Source organism: Antechinus flavipes, chromosome 2, assembly GCF_016432865.1.
Source record: "Antechinus flavipes isolate AdamAnt ecotype Samford, QLD, Australia chromosome 2, AdamAnt_v2, whole genome shotgun sequence".
Taxonomy (NCBI): domain Eukaryota; kingdom Metazoa; phylum Chordata; class Mammalia; order Dasyuromorphia; family Dasyuridae; genus Antechinus; species Antechinus flavipes.
Window position 1 is genome coordinate 515,670,198 of NC_067399.1, and position 21,075 is coordinate 515,691,272.

At 39.3% G+C, this 21,075-nt stretch overlaps 2 protein-coding genes across 9 annotated transcripts in view; one reads left to right on the plus strand and one right to left on the minus strand.

Moving 5' to 3' along the window:
* The window catches only part of LOC127551108 (chymase-like), a 219,695-nt gene that overhangs the window by 92,261 nt on the left and 106,359 nt on the right, over window positions 1–21,075 (minus strand). The gene's annotated exons all lie outside the window — the stretch shown is intronic.
* LOC127551112 (chymase-like) lies at window positions 15,628–19,532 on the plus strand. Of its 2 annotated transcripts, none has more exons than XM_051980584.1 (5): window positions 15,628–15,739; window positions 16,184–16,364; window positions 17,099–17,234; window positions 18,457–18,711; window positions 19,177–19,532. In XM_051980584.1, exons 1-5 carry the CDS (start codon window positions 15,679–15,681, stop codon window positions 19,315–19,317), a joined length of 774 nt encoding a protein of 257 aa, XP_051836544.1. In that variant the 5' UTR covers window positions 15,628–15,678; the 3' UTR covers window positions 19,318–19,532. The 2 variants fall into 2 exon arrangements, with proteins under 2 accessions (XP_051836544.1, XP_051836545.1); XM_051980585.1 differs by having other exon boundaries at window positions 15,629–15,739; window positions 16,217–16,364.

The following is a 21,075-nucleotide window of genomic DNA, read 5'->3' on the forward strand; positions in this document are numbered from 1 at the left end:
ATTTGGGATTGTTTAAAGTATGTTGGAGAAGGTTTGAGCAAGTAGGCATTGGGAGGAGAGAGACAGAGAGATGGGACAGGAGAATGAAGGTGATTTAAGAAGGATTGATTAATGGGAGCAAATGATTTCAAGAAGAAATTAGTGGTAAAAAGAAGAAACTGGTTGGAAAGTCTAGTCACAGAGAGACGGCTGTGAGATGGGATGTGTTTTTGCAGGGGGAGAGCAGTAGTGGAAAGGTGTAGCCGCTTTTGGCTGAAGAAAGCAAACTCATTTAAAGGGATACACTGCTCTTATAAGATGTTAATTGATTGAACATTTGTTTCTTTAGATACATAATGGTTTTCATGTTTAAAGAATATGATCAGAAATGTGATATATAGTTTGAAAGAATTATTTCAAAAAAGTTTAATTGATGTTTTTAAGAACTTTTCAGGGTCTTTTATGTAAAAATAGGAAGTTTTAATTAACTGTATTGATGCCAATTATTTAAAGGGACTCCAAGGATAATAGTTTTTGCCTCTGTCCTTTTGAAAATGTCTTTGTTATGGACAATATGTAGCTTGGGATTTTTCTGTGTATGGGATATTATTTTTTTTTTTTTTTTATAATAAATTTTATTTTATTTAATAATAACTTCGCATTGACAGAATCCATGCCAGGATAATTTCTACACGACATTATCCCTTGCAATCACTTATGTTTCGTTTTTTCCCCTCCCTCCCTCCTCCCCCCCCCCCCCAGGATGGCAAGCAGTCCTATATATGCTAAACATGTTGCAGTATATCCTAGATACAATACATATTTGCAGAACCGAACAGTTCTCCCGTTGCACAGGGAGAATTGGATTCAGAAGGTAAAAATAACTCGGGAAGAAAATCAAAATTGCAAATAGTTCACATTCATTTCCCAGTATTCCTTCTTTGGGTGTAGCTGTTTCTGTCCATCATTTCTCCAATGAAACTCAGTTAAGTCTCTTTGTCAGAGAAATCCACTTCCATCAGAATACATCCTCATACAATATCGTTGTCGAAGTGTATAATGATCTCCTGGTTCTGCTCATCTCACTTAGCATCAGTCCATGTAGGTCTCTCCAAGCCTCTCTGTATTCATCCTGCTGGTCATTCCTTACAGAGCAATAATATTCCATAACGTTCATATACCACAATTTACCCAGCCATTCTCCAATTGATGGGCATCCATTCATTTTCCAGTTTCTAGCCACTACAAACAGGGCTGCTACAAACATTTTGGCACATACAGGTCCCCTTCCCTTTTTTAGTATCTCTTTGGGGTATAAGCCCAATAGAAACACTGTTGGATCAAAGGGTATGCACAGTTTGATAACTTTTTGGGCATAATTCCAGATCGCTCTCCAGAATGGCTGGATTCGTTCACAACTCCACCAACAATGCATCAATGTCCCCGTTTTCCCGCATCCCCTCCAACATTCATCATTGTTTTTTCCTGTCATCTTAGCCAATCTGACAGGAGTGTAGTGATATCTCAGAGTTGTCTTAATTTGCATTTCTCTGATCAATAGTGATTTGGAACATTCTTTCATGTGAGTGGTAATAGTTTCAATTTCTTCATCTGAAAATTGTCTGTTCATATCCTTTGACCATTTATCAATTGGAGAATGGCTTGATTTTTTATAAATTTGAGTCAGTTCTCTATATATTTTGGAAATGAGGCCTTTATCAGAACCTTTAATTGTAAAGATGTTTTCCCAGTTAGTTACTTCCCTACTAATCTTGTTTGCATTCGTTCTGTTTGTACAAAGGCTTTTTAATTTGATATAATCAAAATTTTCTATTTTGTGATTGGTAATGGTCTCTAGTTCATCTTTGGTCACAAATTTCTTTCTCCTCCACAAGTCTGAGAGATAAACTATCCTATGTTCTTCTAATTTATTTATAATCTCGTTCTTTATGCCTAGGTCATGGACCCATTTTGATCTTATCTTGGTATGTGGTGTTAAGTGTGGGTCCTTGCCTAATTTCTGCCATACTAATTTCCAGTTATCCCAGCAGTTTTTATCAAATAATGAAATCTTATCCCAAAATTTAGAATCTTTGGGTTTGTCAAACACTAGATTGCTATAGTTGACTATTCTGTCTTGTGAACCTAACCTTTTCCACTGATCAACTAATCTATTTCTAAGCCAATACCAGATGGTTTTGGTGACTGCTGCTTTATAATATAATTTTAGATCAGGTACAGCTAGACCACCTTCATTTGATTTTTTTTTCATTAATTCCCTTGAGATTCTCGACTTTTTATTGTTCCATATGAATTTTGTTGTTATTTTTTCTAAATCATTAAAATATTTTCTTGGAAGTCTGATTGGTATAGCACTAAATAAATAGATTAGTTTAGGGAGTATTGTCATCTTTATTATATTTGCTCGGCCTATCCAAGAGCACTTAATATTTTTCCAATTATTTAAGTCTGACTTTATTTGTGTGAAAACTTTTTTGTAATTTTGCTCATATAATTCCTGACTTTCCTTTGGTAGGTAGATTCCCAAATATTTTATGCTATCAACAGTTATTTTGAATGGAATTTCTCTTTGTATCTCTTGCTCTTGGATTTTGTTGGTGGTGTATAAGAATGCTGAGGATTTATGGGGATTTATTTTGTATCCTGCTACTTTGCTAAAATTATGAATTATTTCTAATAGCTTTTTAGTAGAATCTCTGGGGTTTTCTAGGTATACCATCATATCATCTGCAAAGAGTGATAGTTTGGTTTCCTCATTGCCTACTCTAATTCCTTTAATCTCTTTCTCGACTCTTATTGCAGAGGCCAGTGTTTCTAATACAATATTGAATAATAATGGTGATAGTGGGCAACCTTGCTTCACTCCAGATCTTACCGGGAAAGGTTCCAGTTTTTCCCCATTGCATATGATGCTTACTGAAGGTTTAAAATATATGCTCCTAACTATTTTAAGGAAAAGTCCTTTTATTCCTATGCTCTCAAGTGTTTTTATTAGGAATGGCTGTTGGATTTTATCAAATGCTTTTTCTGCATCTATTGAAATGATCATATGGTTTTTGTTTGGTTGGTTGTTGATATAGTCAATTATGTTAATAGTTTTCCTAATATTGAACCAGCCCTGCATTCCTGGTATAAATCCTACTTGGTCATAGTGTATTATCCTGGGGATGATTTTCTGTAATCTTTTTGCTAATATTTTATTTAAGATTTTAGCATCAATATTCATTAGGGAGATTGGTCTATAATTTTCTTTCTCTGTTTTCAGCCTACCTGGTTTAGGTATCAGTACCATATCTGTGTCATAAAAGGAGTTTGGTAGGACTCCTTCAATCCCTACTTCTTCAAATAGTTTATTTAGCATTGGAGTTAATTGATCTTTAAATGTTTGATAGAATTCAGATGTAAATCCATCTGGTCCTGGGGTTTTTTTCTTAGGGAGTTGATTGATAGTTTGTTCTATTTCTTTTTCTGAGATAGGAGTGTTTAGGATATTTACTTCTTCCTCTGTTAGTTTAGGTAAGCTATATTTTTGGAGGTATTCTTCTATTTCATTTAAGTTGTCGAATTTATTGGCGTAAAGTTGGGCAAAGTAACTCCTAATTATTGCTCTAATTTCCTCTTCGTTAGTGGTGAGTTCTCCCTTTTCATTTTTAAGACTAACAATTTGATTTTCCTCTTTCCTTTTTTTAATCAGATTTACTAAGGGTTTGTCTATTTTGTTGGTTTTTTCATAGAACCAACTCTTAGTTTTATTAATCAATTCAATAGTTTTTTTACTTTCAATTTTATTGATCTCTCCTTTTATTTTTTGAATTTCAAGTTTAGTGTTTGATTGGGGGTTTTTAATTTGTTCCTTTTCTAGCATTTTTAGTTGCAAGCCCAATTCATTGACCTTCTCTTTCTCTATTTTATACAAATAGGCCTCTAGAGATATGAGATTTCCCCTTATTACCGCTTTGGCTGCATCCCATACATTTTGGTATGATGTCTCATTATTATCATTTTCTTGGATGAAGTTATTAATTATGTCTATAATTTGCTGTTTCACCCAATCATTCTTTAGTATGAGATTATTTAGTTTCCAATTATTTTTTGGTCTACTTTCCTGTGGCTTTTTATTGAATGTAATTTTCAATGCATCATGGTCTGAAAAGGATGCATTCACTATTTCTGCCTTACTGCATTTGAGTTTGAGGTTTTTATGTCCTAATATATGATCAATTTTTGTATAAGTTCCATGAACTGCTGAAAAGAAGGTGTACTCCTTTCTGTCCCCATTACATTTTCTCCAGAGATCTATCATATCTAATTTTTCTAGTATTCTATTTATCTCTTTGACTTCTTTCTTATTTATTTTGTGGTTTGATTTATCTAATTCTGAGAGTGCAAGGTTGAGATCTCCCACTATTATAGTTTTACTGTCTATTTCTTCTTGCAGCTCTCTTAATTTCTCTTTTAGGAATTTAGATGCTACACTACTTGGTGCATATATATTTAATATAGATACTTCTTCATTATTCATTCTACCCTTTAGCAAGATATAGTGCCCTTCCTTATCTCTTTTGATTAGATCAATTTTTGCTTTAGCTTGATCTGAGATCAGGATGGCTACCCCTGCTTTTTTGGCTTCACCTGAAGCATAGTAGATTTTGCTCCAACCTTTTACCTTTAACCTGCATGTATCACCCCGCTTCAGGTGTGTTTCCTGTATACAACATATTGTAGGATTCTGGCTTTTAATCCATTCTGCTAACCGCTTCCTCTTTATAGAGGAGTTTACCCCGTTCACATTTATGGTTAAAATGACCAATTCTGTATTACTTGCCATCTTGTTGACCCCGGTTTATGCTTTTCTCCCTTCTTACTCCCTTACCCCCTCCCTTACCCCCCTTCCCAGTATTAAGCTTGTGAGCTCCCCTTGCTTCTCACAGCCCTCCCTTTTTCAGTATCCCTCCCCTCCCCTTAGAGTTCCCCCCCCCCCAACTTACCCCTTTCCCTCCCAGTTCCCGTATTCCCTTCCACTTAGCTTATTCCTTCCTTTTTCACTTTTCCCTTCTCACTTTTCAATGAGGTGGGAGAAGTTTCACCATAGATTGAATATGTCTAAAATTCTTCTCTTACTGCCAATTCTGAAAGCAGTAAAATACTCACTATTTTCATTCCTCTCCATTCTTTCTCTCAGATATACTAGGTTTTCTTTGCCTCTTCATGAAATGTAGTACCCCCACTTTCCCTTTTTTCTAGTACAATGTCCTTTCCTCAACTAGTTTCTAGAACAAGGTATACATGTATTTTTTATACATCTTTACAGCCGAAATATAGTTCCCAAGATTAATCTTTACCTTTTTAGATTTCTCTTGAGTTCTGTGCTTGTAGATCAAATTTTTTGTTAAGTTCTGGCTTTTTCATCAGAAATAGATGAAATTCGCTTATTTCGTTGAATGACCATCTTCTTCCCTGGAAAAAGATGCTCAATCTCGCTGGGTAAGTTATTTTTGGTTGCATACCAAGTTCCTTAGCCTTTCGGAATATCATATTCCAGGCCCTTCGATCCTTTAATGTGGATGCTGCCAGATCCTGGGTGATCCTTATTGTGGCTCCTTGATACTTGAATTGGGTTTTTCTAGCCGCTTGCAGTATTTTTTCCTTTGCCTGAGGGTTCTGGCATTTGGCCACTATATTCCTTGGTGTTTTGATTTTAGGATCCCTTTCAGTAGGGGATCGATGAATTCTTTCAATGTCTATTTTACCTTCTGTTTCTATGACTTCTGGGCAGTTCTCTTTGATAATTTCCTGGAAGATAGTGTTCAGGCTTTTTTTTTCATCATACTTTTCTGGAAGTCCGATGATTCTCAGGTTGTCTCTCCTGGATCTGTTTTCCAGGTCTGTTGTCTTCCCCAGAAGGTATTTCACATCCTTTTCCATTGTTTGATTTTTTTGGATTTGCTTGACTGATTCTTCTTGTCTCCTCGAGTCATTCAATTCCAATTGTTCGACCCTGATTTTCAGTGAGGTATTTTCTTCACTCACTTTTTTAAGATCTTTTTCTAATTGTCCAATTGAGTTCTTTTGTTCTGTGGAATTTTTTTCCATTTCGCCAATTTTGTTTTTTAGAGAGCTGTTTTCTGTTTCCAGTTCACTAATCCTATTTTTCAAGGATTTGGTTTCTTTATCCACTCTCTCTTTAACTGACTTCTCCAGGCTCTTTTGCCAAGCCTCCCTCTCTTTTTGCAGAGCCTCCCTCTCCTTTTCCCATTTTTCTTCTAGCTCCCTTGTGAGAGCCTTTTTAATTTCCTCCATGAGATTCATCTGTGCTGAGGGATATAAGGTCTCCTCCTTCGGGGATTCACCTGGGGACTGTTTGTTTTTAGTCTCCTCAGGGTTTGGAGTCTGCTCTTTATCTGTATAAAAGCTGTCCAGGGTTAAATTCTTTTTCAGTTTCTTGCTCATTCTGTCTATTTATCAAAGACAAACTATCAAAGAAACAGAAGGAAAAAAAACCCCTTGAATGGAGGCTGCTTTCTTTGGGGGAGGGGCAGGGTATTCGTGAGGCACAGGTCCTACTGTGCTATGGCGCCTGCGCACTGAGATCCGAGCGCTCTGAGATCCGAGCGGGCTAAGACACTGTGGGGGAGGGGTGGCCAGGTCCCTAGAAACTCCAGCTGTTTGGGATTGTATTCTTCACCCCCGGTGTTTTTAGCTTCTCTGCTGGGCTGCTGATTTGCTCCTATAGCAAAGCTCTCACCGCAGAGACGGCTGCGGTCCTACCCCCTCTCCGCTCCACCCGGTTCTGAGCTGCTATCTGTGCTCTGGTTGCAGCTGCTGCTACCCGCAGACTGCTTCCAAATACCGTCCCCGCCCTCGCGCAAAAACAGACCTTTCTTGACGTGTCTCAAGGATGGTTTCTCTTGGTAAGTAATTGTATGGTTTTTTTTTCAGTCGAGCATTAATTCAGAGGCATGAAATGAAATGAATAGTGAGAGAAAAACACGGAGATTACACAGAAGTGTATTTCCTCTCCGCCATCTTGGCCGGAAGATTTGTGTATGGGATATTAAAAAAAAAGCAAAATGATTAATATAATATTCAATTTATGGAACATCTACTTGGGTATATAAGAATTATATGAACGTTCTGGCATAAATTTCTTATTGTCAAAAGTCTTACAATATGTAGATGATCTTCTTGTGGCAGGAAGGAAAAAGAGTGACCTTGTCCAAGTCAATATCAATTTGTTAAATTATTTAGGAACACAGGGACTGAGAATTTCTTAAGACAAATTGCAATTTGTGAAATGTGAGGTACAATATTTAAGTCATTGTATAAGTGAAGGGAAAAAGAAATTGGATCCTGTAAATTACTTGAGGGAAAGAATGGAAACAGTAAAGGTAAGGGATTGGCACACAGAGCATTGGTCCCTGAAATTTTGACTAATCTTATGTTACCTAAGAAAGTTGCAGTGATTCATGTGCAGGGGCACCAAAGAGGAGATTCATTCGAGACAAGGGGAAACTGCTTTGCAGATGAGGAGGCAAAACGGGCTGGAGAAGAGGAATCTGTAAGTACAGAGGAAATGATGGTGCTAATTCTGGCATTTCTGCTTCCAAAGCCTCCACCTTCCCTTACCCCAGAAGAAAAGCAGCAAATCCAAAGCCCTGGAGCTCAGGAGGATAAAGAGGGGCACTGAGTTCTCCCTGACGGCAGAGAGGTACTGACCACAGCAGGTATGAGACATATGCTCCACCATTTACATCAGGGCAGTCCTTGGGGTGTCCAAGACCTGTGTGATGTGGTGCTGACTAAGTTTGTGGCACCAGGCTTGTACACAATAGCAGGCAACTGATCAGCGGGTGTCCTGTTTGTCAGAGGATGAATAGAGCGGCCCAATGACAAGTCCAAAAAGAAGAAAGGCCCCCTGGTGTCAGGCCTTTCCAAAGCATTCAGGTGGACTTTACTGAGCTGCCCTCAGTGGGGCATCTCAAATACCTGTTGGTCGTAGTGGACCATCTGACCTTATGGGTGGAGGTCTTTCTCCTTGCCTGGGCAACTGTCTCAGCAGTCGTAAAAGTCCTCCTTGAGCATATCATTCCAGGATATGGATTGGTGGAGCAGGTAGATTCGGACCAAGGCACCTGTTTCACAGCTAAGATCCTCCAATCTGTGGCCCAAGCTCTAGAAATATCATGGCATCTGCTCTCATCAGGCAAAGTGGAAAGAATGGATAAGGAAATTAAACAGCAACTGACTAAATTGGTTGAGACACAATTGCCCTGGACCAAGTACCTTCCCTTTGCCTTATTAAGAATAGAATAAAACCGCGAAGTAATGTGGGATTATCACCTTATGAATTATTGTATGGTCACCCTTATCCAAAAGGGTTTCAAAATTCTTCCTTGGATCCAATATTTGAGACCAAGAATTTGTTTTTAAGTAAATGCGTCATGTCTGTACTGCAACATCTGAAAACTTTACCACTAAAAGGGCTTATTGCTCAGACTCCTCCCTTAGGATTCACAGTGCATAAGTTCTAGCTTGGAGACTGGGTCCTGGTTCAGACGTGGAAGGAGGACAAGCTGACCCTGACCTGGGAAGGACCGTTCCAGATCCTCCTGACATGAGACACAGCAATGCTACACAGGAAAGAGGGTGGACTCAGCATACCAGAATTAAAGGACCGGTGGACACTCCAAAGGTGTGGACTTCCACACTGAACCCAGAAAACAAGCTGAGACAAATATTGAAAAGGAACTGATGAACTGTGCATGTAAAATCTTGATAGTGGTATTGATCTGGGGTACCTTATTGGGGCATTGCCTAAATCAAACAGATACAGGGCCATGGATGAGAGAGAGTAAGTGTGAATGGACTTTTACTCGTCAACCAGAGAGGGTAGATATCATAGATTGCAGTGAGTGTAGAAACAGAGGGAGCAAGTCAAATATTGTTTGTAATATGGGTCAGTGCTTAATTGTGTCCACCAGCATTTATTAGGGGATAATGAGGGATGTTTGAAGGAATTTAGTTGAAGCCTATTTATTGAGCACCCTGTAATCTATTCAAACTAGTGATGCTAATGGGTCCAGCACAGATTATCAAGGAATATGGAACAGTGACATAGGCTCAAGATGATAGTTGGGGATATTGGACACTAGTATATATATATATATATATATATATATATATATATATTAGATTAATTCAACTGCAAACAGTCTTAGAGATAACAGCTAACCAAACTGCCCAGGCCCTTAATCTATTAGCCGATCAAGCCACCCAGACAAGAGAAGTAGTTTTATAACCTAAATTAGTTTTAAATTATCTGTTAGCAGAGGAAAGAGGAAGGAAGGGTTTGTGAGGAACAAAACTTGTCCATCTGTTGTATGCAAATTAATGATAACAGACAAGCAGTAAAAGAAATTATTAAGGGCATTCGCAGGATAGTTCATGTGCCTGTACAAATTTGGAAATCTCCCTTCACAAACAGCTGGTGTTCTTGGTTTGATGGTAGCTGGTGGAAACAGCGCTTATGGTACAGACATGGCAATCAGTGGTATTATTCTGTTGCCACTATGTTTACCCTGTATAATTACATTGGTAACAAGAATAGTTCAAAGATCACTGAGAAGAATCTTACATATGGAGGATGCCACTAAAATGATGACTTTACAGAAAGAAAGATGGGAGGCAGTAGCAGGGGATGATCCAGATGAGGAGATTAACAAGCAATGTGTAGAGATGTTAATTGAATTTAACCACAATGTTAGTTCTTCATGAGGAAATATATGTACAAATATATTTATAAATAACAGGAGGGAATCTGTGGGAAAAGGTGAAGAACTTACAGATTCTAAAGTAGATCAAGCCTTATAGGCCTCAGTTTCGGCTTCTCCGGAGTCAAGTGATTTTAGATAAGGTCTGAACTACGTAGCTGAAGAAGCTTGTCTACTACATTCCCCTGACCAACCAGGGGAACAGTAGATTTATGTGACCAATCACAATATAAAGAGCGGGATTTTGGAGGTTCTTTGTCTGAAATGTATAAAAGCTGATGGCATTTTCAAGGCTCTGGCCCTCTCCTGCTGTGAAATTTTGCTCACAGATCATGATGGGATCCGCTTTTCGATATTCTAATAAATAATTCTGCTTTCTATGAGTGATCTCTGTAGTAGTCAATTTGAGTAGGTCTTTTTGTCCCAAACAGTTGGGGGCTCGTCCGGGATGGGGTCTTTGGGGGAGATGGCTGTGTGCACCCCGAACAGGGACAGGCGCCCACGGAGTAGTTTTCTCCATGGTCTCTGGCTCTGGGTGAGCAGCCTCCCTCCCCTCTTAAGACAACGACCCAAGGAAGGGATACTCAGAGGAATGCAGAATTGAAGAATGAAGTAGTGTCCTGATGGCTGGCAGCAGTCTGAAAAGAAACACGTGTTTTCGAGGTAATGCTCTTGGGAAGTCTGGGGGTCTATTGGCTGGGTCAAGGGAGACCCTGAGGGATTAGCCCTCCTAAATTTATTTTTGATGTGGACTGCTGTTGACCCCAACAATAAAGGACTTTTCCTGAGGAGGCTCTCAAGTGGCTGTGCGGGCATGAGGGTAACGTAGGGCCTTCGCCAACACCTGGATTGGGTTCAGGGTGGTATAGAAGCAATCCAAAAACTTGTATCTTTTTTTGGATTATTAAATGTCAGTGTTACAGTTTATACAATACTAGCCTGGGTCCCTTGGATATTAATGCTCTTTATTAACAAGTTTTAGTTCCCAACTGTCTTGACCGTCATTCTTCAGAAGAAAATTTAGACCATGAATGGGCCTCCCCATACATCTATTAGTTTATCATATTTAAACATAGTCTCTGTTTTTTGGTTATTTGTGAAAATTTGTGAAATCCAACACTTGGGATGCTTGCAGACCGCAATGGGAGCATAATGGGTCTAGATGTACAGACTATATCTGAGATCTTCTGCGTTAGGAGCATATCTGTATAGATTAGGTATGTGCGCAAGATTTGATAGTGGCTGGCATGTAGCCCACTGGGTATTTGTTTTTAAGTATCTAATTGCAATCCTTTGTAAGAGTAATAACTCCTTAAGTTAAGACCATGCACAAATAAGCCATACTTATGGCTGACTTGTAACACTATGGCCATGTGAATAGGACTCACTGAAATACAACGAATGAGCAGAGAAGGCAGAGTTTACTTGCTAAGTTGGAACCATTGGTAAGTCTACACTAGCTACACACTCTTTGACGCTAAAGTTACAAGTTGTCATTTACCAAAGGACTAAGCTGGGAGTAGAGGTAGTAGCTTCAAAAAGGATGGATTGGGGGCCGCGAGGTGACGCAGTGGGTAGAGCACCAGTGCTGAAGGCAGGACGACCTGAAATCAAATCTGTCCTCAGACACAAGTCCTTAACCCCAATTGCCTAATAAGGGGGCAAAGGGGAAGGATGGAGTGAGGAAACCACAGTTCAGGACTGTCTCCAGTGCCTCCTGGTGTTGGATCAGACACATAACTATCAAAGTAAACAGAATTACAGGAAACTGAGCTTTCATCACTGAAAAGGGTCAGACTACTGGGTACAGAGACCCTTAGTGTATTAAATGACTCTCTTTAAAAGCATTATGTTTGATGGAAATGACAATAATTTTCATTGAACATTAACTTTAAATAATAAATTAGCCTTTTTAGTTAAAAAAGGGAAAGCCTTGCTATACTTCAGAATAATTATTTTAAAATAAAGAAAGCACATTTTGTAAATAAAATCTCTGATTTCCACCAATGAAGATAAGCATCTACTCTGCAAATTATAGTCTTAGAGGACTGCATAACTAGTCAAGGGACTTGCTAAGGCTCACACAGTCATCATATGTGAGACACAGATTCTCCTGACACTGCAGCTAACTCTTCTTACTCACTAAACCTCTGCTGCTTCTCACATTTACCTTTTCCCAGTTGGAGCATCTCCATGCCCTGACTTTTTTTCTTTTAATCAGTTCCCTTTATGAGATTGCACTGTTATCTTAAACACTTACTTTGAAGTATAGGCAGTTTTCTCAGGATATGTCCTCCGATGAAATGGCCAAAGTCACGATACCTTTATCATTGGCTTTTTTCCCATTAGATTGCAAGTTATTGAGAACAGAGACTGTCTCTTTTTCTCATTTGTAACTCCAGAATTTAGCACATAGTGTTATGTGACTGACATACAGTAAGCACTCAATAAATGTTTATTGAATTGACTTAAAAAGTATTGCAAACTTGAATGATTAAGCAATGACTGTCACAGAAAGTCCTGAAGCAAAGCTGACTTTCTTCCCTCTATAGAAAAATCTCACATAGAAAAGGAGACACTGAATTCCACATCACGCTACTCCTCTATCCTCATAAAAAAATATTAATTGCTCCCTCTTTTTAATTTGTCCCCAGAAACACACTAAAATTATCTCCTGGGAATCTCCGAAAGAGACCATTCTGAGCCAAGCCTAGAGTTTTGAAGTTTCAGCTGTACCCAAAAGCATAGGATGTAACATATCTCCCTTCTCACAATGCAAGGGTGGGAATGCTAGAGATGCAGAATGTTGCATATCCTACCAGGCATATGCCTATCATTTTGGCAGTGGTTTTGCTTAATTGTTTTTCTTTGTTACAAAGGCAGGTATGATTTGTGAGAGACATTAGGGTATGTTGGATAAAGACTCAGTGAAGACTGAAAAAAACCCCCAAAAGATATCAATAACCTTTAAAAAAATAATAACTGGAATTTCAGGTGATGAGGGGAAAAACTGAGGCTTTCCTGATTAGACAATGGAATTAATTATTCAATTATTGTTGTATATAAAAATTATGACAGTTTATTCAGCTTTAGGACCATGTTGGAAGTTTTCATCCACTTTCCCAGAAGACCTCTGTCTTGTCCCTTTGTGATTCTGAGATGATTCTCCCCAGAGACACTTTATGGGAAAGACACTGAAGATACAGTGGTGGCAAACCAAAAGGGAACATTGTACTCTATCTCTGTATGTATGGTTTAACAGAGAAAGATAGCAAACTCTCCAGAAGTCAGTTTGATAAAGTATATGATGCAATGTCCTTTTCTTCTCTATAACACATTATACAGTTTATATTTTGTCTACTTATATTCTGCTTGGGGAGAAAGACATAGAATATTTGTATTCATATGCATATGCATATGTGTATACTTATATACAAATATATATGTGTGTGTATATATATGTGTATGTTTGTGTAGTGTGTGAATGTGTGTGAACAAATGAATTAACACAACATAACTTTAAAGTATTAATAACTAGGGTTTTATTTAGGACATACCACTGACTGCTTGTTTCATTCTATTCATTTAAACTTATTCAGTTTACTAAGTATCTAATTTAATTCAATAAACACTGAATGCAGACCTTTGTTTATTAACTCAGGAATTAATAGTTTAGATTCTGAAACATTTTTCATCACTGAACAACTTAAGTTTGAAAAGCAAATGAAGCAGGAACCTGTGAGTTCTGATCTTTAATCACCACTACTCATATCATTTCTCTTATCCCTTAGCTGAATAATTTATCAGTCTCTCAGTTCTTTCCTCAAGAAAGACATGTTGCCTGAAGGATTGAGAAATGACTTGGGCCAGAGAGCCAAGAAAGAGATTGTAAAGCACCAGGATTCTCTCTCCTGCCTTTTATCCCAATAACAGCCTAAACCAAAGAAAGGGAAAAGTGTCAGTTGTGGTTGTTGTTGTTTTATTATTTTATTTTTAATAAAGCTTTTCATTTTCAGAGCACATGTACAAATAGTTTTCAAAAGTCACCCTTGTGAAACCTTGTATTCCAAATTATTTTTCTCCCTTCCCGTACAAAACCCTCCCTCCTAGACAGCCAATAATCCAATATATGTTAATATATGCAATTCTTCTATACATATTTCCAAAATTCTCATGCTGCACATGAAAAATAAAATCACAAAGGAAAAAAATGAGAAAGAAAAAATGAAAACAAAGAACAACAAAAATGAAAATACTGAAGTCTGTGATCCACACTCAGTCCCCACAGTCCTTTCTCTGAATGTTCTCTCCATCACAAAACTATTGGAACTGGCCTGAATCACCTCATGGTTGAAAAGAGCCACATCCATCAGAATTGATTATTACATAATCTTGTTGTTACTATGTACAATGTTACTCTTGCTTCTACTCACTTCAAATAGCATGAGTTCATACAAGTTTCTCTAGAATTTTCTGAAATCATCCTGTTGGTCATTTCTTACAAAACAATAAAATTCCATAAGATTCATATACTATTTCTTATTCAGCCATTCTCCACTGAGGAACATTCATTCAGTTTTCAAGTTCTTGCTACTACAAAAAGGGCTACTATAAACATTTTTCTCATGTAGGCCCTTTTTTAATCAAGTGATTCACCAGGAAGGTTTTTCTTTATCTACCATGAATATCTTTTCATACATTACCTACAAGGTGAGAGATTGTGCTCTATGACTTTCCACAAAGCTACTTTTCCTCTCATGATCCAGCCTTTAAAGAGTTTCTTAAGCAACTTTAAGCTATTCATTGAATTGGGACAACAACAGCTATTTTGTCCCCATAACCCATCTCTAGTGATGGAGACCTGGAATTTGTAAAAAAAAAAAAAAATACATTTTTCTAGATGAATCACATAAATACAGCTTCTCTTTTCTGTGTTAATGTTAACGAGAAGAGGTTATATTGAAATGGACAAAAGACTGGCCTCCTCATTCCTAGGGCAAGAGGCCTCAGGCTTATAGGCAGACATTGCTCAAACTAAATTAAGGGAAGTGTTATGTTCAGACTGGGCCCCATCCTCCAGTTCATGAGACCCTAGACTTGTTGAAGTCCCAAGCTTTCTGAGACGTATGTGCCTAACAGAGTTTTGTCTGGGTTACTTCTGGTTCTCAGAGGACTTGAGTAATACTCCTAAAGGCTCATAGATGGGCATGCTCCTGAATCAGGACTCAACAAAGTCAAGTGAGATACAGAATGAGAAAAGGGTCACCCTTTCTTTCCCCCATGTAGATATTCTTACCTTCACCTCACTGCCTCTTTTCCACAAATCCATTCCTTTCTTCTTGTCATATCAGGTTTTTTCTCTCCTTTCTCTTCTGTCATTTCCTACCATAATCTCATTCCCATAGCCTTCACTTTAACTACAACTCTATCATTCTATTCTTTATCTAATCTGCTGAATGGCCAAAAGGGCCCAATTCTTAGTGTCTCCAGCAATCAGTTACATATTCTGATAATAAAATATGTAAACATTGTTGATAATGCAAAAACCTTGAAAACAAATATTGGTTGGGTTTGGAAGAGGGGCTTAGTGGTGGTTATTTTGTTGTGGGGCTTTTTGGTATATGTAGCCCTGGTAAGTGACACATAAGAAGTGCTTTAGTTGGTAGCTTGATTAGTGCAAGTCACGACTTGAAGAACCAGAACCACATAGAGGGGAGTCAAGAGCAACTGCAGGAGAAATTATGATTAATCAGATAACTGACTCTGCCCCATTGGAAGAAATCATGACCAGGAAGTTCCTGTGGTCAGTGTGCCCCACCCTCTTCTACCTGCCTTAGCTACAAATGGCAGAAGGTAGGAGAGAGCTGGAGCAGAAGCAGCATCTGCTCTGTGTATCCTCTCTGGGAAGATGAAGCTCCTCTTCCTCTTCCTCCTGCTGACTTTTCTTCTGTTTAATGAGACTGGAGCTGGTGAGTCTCCTTTTGCCCAGAGAGTCAGGCTTGAGTCAGAGTTCCCCATACACTGCCAGGAGGACATGTGGCAGTGTCCCAGGACAGAGACTTCTGCCTGGCAGACACTTCTTACTGGGCCCAATCCCTTTCTAGAGAGACTCTGTAGACTAAAGGTAAAGGTTAGGTAAAAGTAAAGGGGTAAAAGGTTGGGATTCAAGCTTGGAGATATTGTCCTCTGCTGAAATAAAGATGGCTATTGTAAGGGGATGTAAGAAATATAGTGATGATGATATTTCAGAGTCACAAGATTGGACTTAATTCCAGAAGAGAAAAAATAAGACCAGAGAAGTAATAATGACTGAGGGAAAGTCTTGGGGGCTTGGGTTTGGGTTAGATAGGAGGTGGTGTCCCAGTATTTCCATGGACCTGATGTTCTGTCTCAGTTGTGTATATCTATATATTTGGGGTATGTGAATATGGGGCATTCTCTTTCAGATGAGATCATTGGGGGGAAAGAATCAAGGCCCCATTCCCATCCTTACATGGCTTTTCTGGATATCATACGTGGTAATACATGGGACTACTGTGGTGGTTTCCTGATTCACAGGGAGTTTGTGATGACAGCAGCCCATTGTGCAGGAGAGTGTGTCTATTCCCCTTCCCCCTCCCTGTTACTCACCAGGTGAGGGATGCATTAAATAAGAGTCTAATAAGGGCGCTCCTGTCTCTTGGGGGCTACTCACCTGAAAGGAAAAGAATCCTAGTCTGAGCAAAAGCAAGAGTGAGCAAGAGGATTTATGCTCCTAGTTGAGATCTGCACTTTCCCCTTCAGGCCAATCCACCTTTGATGATTGTCCTGCCCTAAATGATGAAGCTCATGCTTCAGAGCTTACCAGCCAAGATTCCATATCTCAGCCAATGTCTTCCTCCCTGACAGGCCATGATACTCATGTTTTTGTTGTTCCCAGAACTTAGCAACTGTGTTTCTATGGAGAACTAAATTCTATCCCAGGGTTCTCTGGAGCACACAGGGTGCAGTGAAGCTCCTCTTAATTTCATCCTTGACCTACTGGACTTTCGGTTCCCTGGAGGCTGAATCAAGAGCAGCCTGAGCCAGTACAAGCAGATGCACTTGTCACCCTGTCCTCATCTGGACAACCCTCCCAAAGGAAGTCAGGGAACTGTCTCTACCCCTTGAGTACTTCAGCCCTGATTGCTTGAGTCCCACATCCCAACCCTGAGCCCCACCAGCTGCCATAGAGACAGGGAGGAGAGACTGACATTCTAGCAGAGTCCTTGGACTCCTGTCTTAAAATGTTCCCTCCATAAAGAATCTGGAACTCCTCATACCTCCCTCTTCTCTTGCTTCTCCAACAGCTCCATCACAGTTAAACTTGGAGCACATAACGTCAGAAAGCGAGAAAAGACTTGGCAGACCATTAGTGTCAAGCGTCAGTTTCCTCACCCAGAATACAATGATGAAAAGATTCTCAATGACATCATGTTACTACAAGTAATAATTAATAGAAAACAAAGAACTGGAAGTCAATAACTTTGGGGCACTAGTCCGATCTTGGCCCCGCCTTAGCTGTGTCACTTTGGACAAGTAACTTGAACTTTCACACCTCCAATTTTCTTATCTATACCCTGAGAAGTTGGACAAAAACATGTCTGAGTCCATTCTTCCTTCACTATTCCTTGTTCAATGTTCAGAGATGGGGAGAGAGAGGGCAGATCAGCCTATTTTACTAATCCACAAAGAATAGAACCTTTAGTAACAGGTGGGAGGAGGGGGTGGAGAGGCTCATATTTCAGTTCTGTCTGAATAAGAAAAATATCCTTCATAGGATCATAGATTTAGACTTAGAAGGAATCTTAGAGACTGTCTAGTCCAAACTCTTCACTTTATAGATGAGGAAACCTTGGCTCAGAGGGGTTTGAACACCTTGCCCAGGATCACACAGCTACTAAGAGTTAGAGGCAATGTTTGAAGCCAGGTCTTCTTGGCTCCAAATTCAACCTTCTACCCAGTAACAGGCCCCAAATCAGGTTTTCCCCGAGTTCAAATCCAAGAGCTCCTTCATGAAATATTCCCCTAGACCAATAAGCCAATAACTCAGGAAGCAGTAAGTTCCCCAATACTGAAGGTCTTCAAAGGTTGGATTTCAAGGAGGACATTTCTATTTGGGAACAAATCATACTGTGATGTCTGGGGGCCCTTGTAACTCTGAGACACTGTGATAGCTGTTTTAGGGGCTACAGTCTATGAGAATTGTGTGATCTAGTAGGAAGCCCTGAATTCACAATCAGAAAACATGGTCAAGTCTAACTCCAACTACTTACCACTAGGATGAAGAATTGACAAGTTCTTTAACCTCTGTGAGCTTCAATTTTCTCATATGTAAAATGGGAATAATACATTATTCCCTCACTACCCACCTCACAAGAATGTTATGAGAAATGCTGAGCTGTTGCCTAGGAAACAAATAGTGCTTAATCAATGCTTTTTCATTCATTTATTCATTCAAATCACTTTGCTCCCTATAAAGTGCTGCATAAATGTAAAAAATTATGCTTCTTTCCCTTCCTCTATCATTCTATGATACTAACTCTACATCCTTTTGTCTTCCCTTGTTTTCTCAAGGACCTGAGGTTCCTGCATCTCTGGAGCCCTTGTCCCAGCCCATATAACCCATCCCTGGCACTGACAAAGCCTTTTTCCTTCCTTCTCACAGCTGGAAAATGAAGCCATGATGACAACAGCAGTATGGCCTGTCCCCCTGGGCTCCAGATTCGATTCTGACTCACCTGGACAACAGTGTCTAGTAGCTGGCTGGGGAGGTACAAAACCAAAGCCCAGGGGATCTGACACTTTACAGGAGGCGGAACTGAGATTAATGAACCCCAGTAACTGCAAAGGCTTTAACGATTTTGACGAGAGAACCCAGTTGTGTGTAGGGACTCCCAACTCACTTAAAACAACATTCTCGGTGAGTTCACAATTCAAATTTCTCTTCTTTGGAAACCACTCTCTCTCTCTCTCTGAGTCAGAACCCTCCGAAGAAGGGATGGGGTCAGCACTTTCACGGGATCCAGGACTTGGGCAGGGGTTTGGAGCATAGGGTTGGGGGGAAGAATGAGGTCTGTGAGAATAGGAAATATTCTAAATCCCCAAATCCAAGTTCCATTTCCCGAGCACTAGTGGTGGGAGGGTGGGAGACTCATTCTCTGCCCCTCCCCCAATATCCTGCTCAGAGTTTCAGAGAGATGCTGATGGGGAGGAGAGAAGGAAGCCTGGGTGGGAAGGTGCCTCTGGACACGGCCCAAGAAAAGAATCTGAGCTGGAACTTATGAACCCAGGAATGTCCAGGATTTCTGCAAAAACTCAGAAAGAGCCAGGGCTAAGGGGGCAAGGGAGGATCAACCTTTCTTGCTTACTCCTCTTTGTCTAACAGGGAGATTCCGGAGGACCCCTCGTTTGTTCTGGTGTGGCCCAAGGCATTGTCTCCTATGGAAACAATGAAGAACCGCCTTCAGGCTTCACAAGAATTGCTTATTACAGCTCCTGGATCGACCAAATCCTAAAAGCAAATTAGCCCCTGTGGCCCTGGCTCAGCAGAAAGGAATCTCCCTCCTAGGGCCCAGCCTCTTCTCTGGGACTGTCCCTCACCCTAGGATTGTCCCCCTGCCTGCCCAGCTTCATCCCAGAGTCCAAGATGTGGGGGGGAGGGGAGGAGAGTAAAGGATATGAAAAGTTACTCTGGACATTGAACTGAAGGTTGACTATGACTGCAATAAACGGAAGCATCCAGGCCTGTGTGCGCGATTACTCTCTCCCTCTGTAGTCCCCTCTCTCCCTGCCCAAGGTCGTCAGCATAGCAGCAAAGGACCTCCTAGAGAAGAGGGAGTCATTATTCACAGTTTTGGAGTGGAAGTAAATAGCCCTCATTGTTCTTGGCTGGTGTTTCCTAATGGCCACTCATTACATTGGGTTTTCATTTGACACCACTAAAAATGCTGGACTTATTTCAGGAAGAAATAAAAAGGAAGAGAGTACGGCCTTCACGTGATAAACTAGTGAGATTCTCTATAGTTCCTAGCAAAATGCTGGCTTATATTACTTCAAAAATTATTTGTGAATATTTTAAAAGGGCTGCAGAGTTTTTATTGCTTTTTCTTTTGTATTCTTTGCTGCAAGGAATGGTCTTCTGGAATGAAGGAGAGAGAAAGATACAATTGGAAATAAAATGATAAAAATTTTATAAATGCAAAGTATTTAAATTCAAAAACTTAAGAAAAGAAAAAATGAAAGAGAAGTAGTCTTCCACAAGAATTTATAATGGCTCATCAAGAATAGCTCATGCTAGATTCTCATTAGTTCCCTTTTTGATTGGATTACTAGATTGATAGATGAGGAAAGCCATAGTCTTAGATTTCATCAAAATAATTGACAGTGGTAATTTTAGGGAATTTAAAGCTGAAGGGAATCTTAGCGAATATGTACTAAGTGTCCTTCATTTTCTGCAACAATGAGGCACAGATTAAGGTTAAGTAACTTGCTCAATTTAATACAGGTACTAAATAGCAAATCCAGGTTCTCTGATTCTAAATTCCTACTACCTTAGTAATATAGTGAAATTTTATGCTAAATATGTGTGGAGTTGTTTGAGTGACTAAATCCAAAGAATAGTAATTAATATCAACCATCAATCTATATTGATCTATATTGCCGTGTCCTGGGATCTATTCTTGGTGCTCTCATGTTAAACATTTTCATCAAGAACTTGGATAAGGATATAGATGGAATCTTTGTGTCCATATTATGGAATTCAGTGTCTCAACTGGAACCTTTCCCAGTAAGATCTGGAGTGAAGCAAGGTTGCCCACTATCACCATTATTATTATTTAATAATTATTTAATATCGTATTAGAAACACTAGCCTCGGCAATAAGAGTCGAGAAAGATATTAAAGGAATTAGAGTAGGCAATGAGGAAACCAAACTATCACTCTTTGCAGATGATATGATGGTATACCTAGAGAACCCCAGAGATTCTACTAAAAAGCTATTAGAAATAATTCATAATTTTAGCAAAGTAGTTGGCTACAAAATAAATCCCCATAAATCCTCAGCATTTTTATACATCACCAACAAAACCCAACAGCAAGAGATACAAAGAGAAATTCCATTCAGAATAACTGTCGATACCATAAAATATTTGGGAATCTATCTACCAAAGGAAAGTCAGGAATTATATGAGCAAAATTATAAAAAAGTCTCCACACAAATAAAGTCAGACTTAAATAATTGGAAAAATATTAAGTGCTCTTGGATCGGCCGAGCGAACATAATAA

Excerpts from the sequence above, each read along its gene's own strand:
- LOC127551112 (XM_051980584.1), top strand. The coding sequence starts at position 15,679 with ATGAAGCTCCTCTTCCTCTTCCTCCTGCTGACTTTTCTTCTGTTTAAT. Across the intron at positions 16,365-17,098 it reads GCAGCCCATTGTGCAGGAGA|CTCCATCACAGTTAAACTTG; the intron begins GTGTGTCTATTC and ends CTTCTCCAACAG. Across the intron at positions 18,712-19,176 it reads CACTTAAAACAACATTCTCG|GGAGATTCCGGAGGACCCCT; the intron begins GTGAGTTCACAA and ends TTTGTCTAACAG.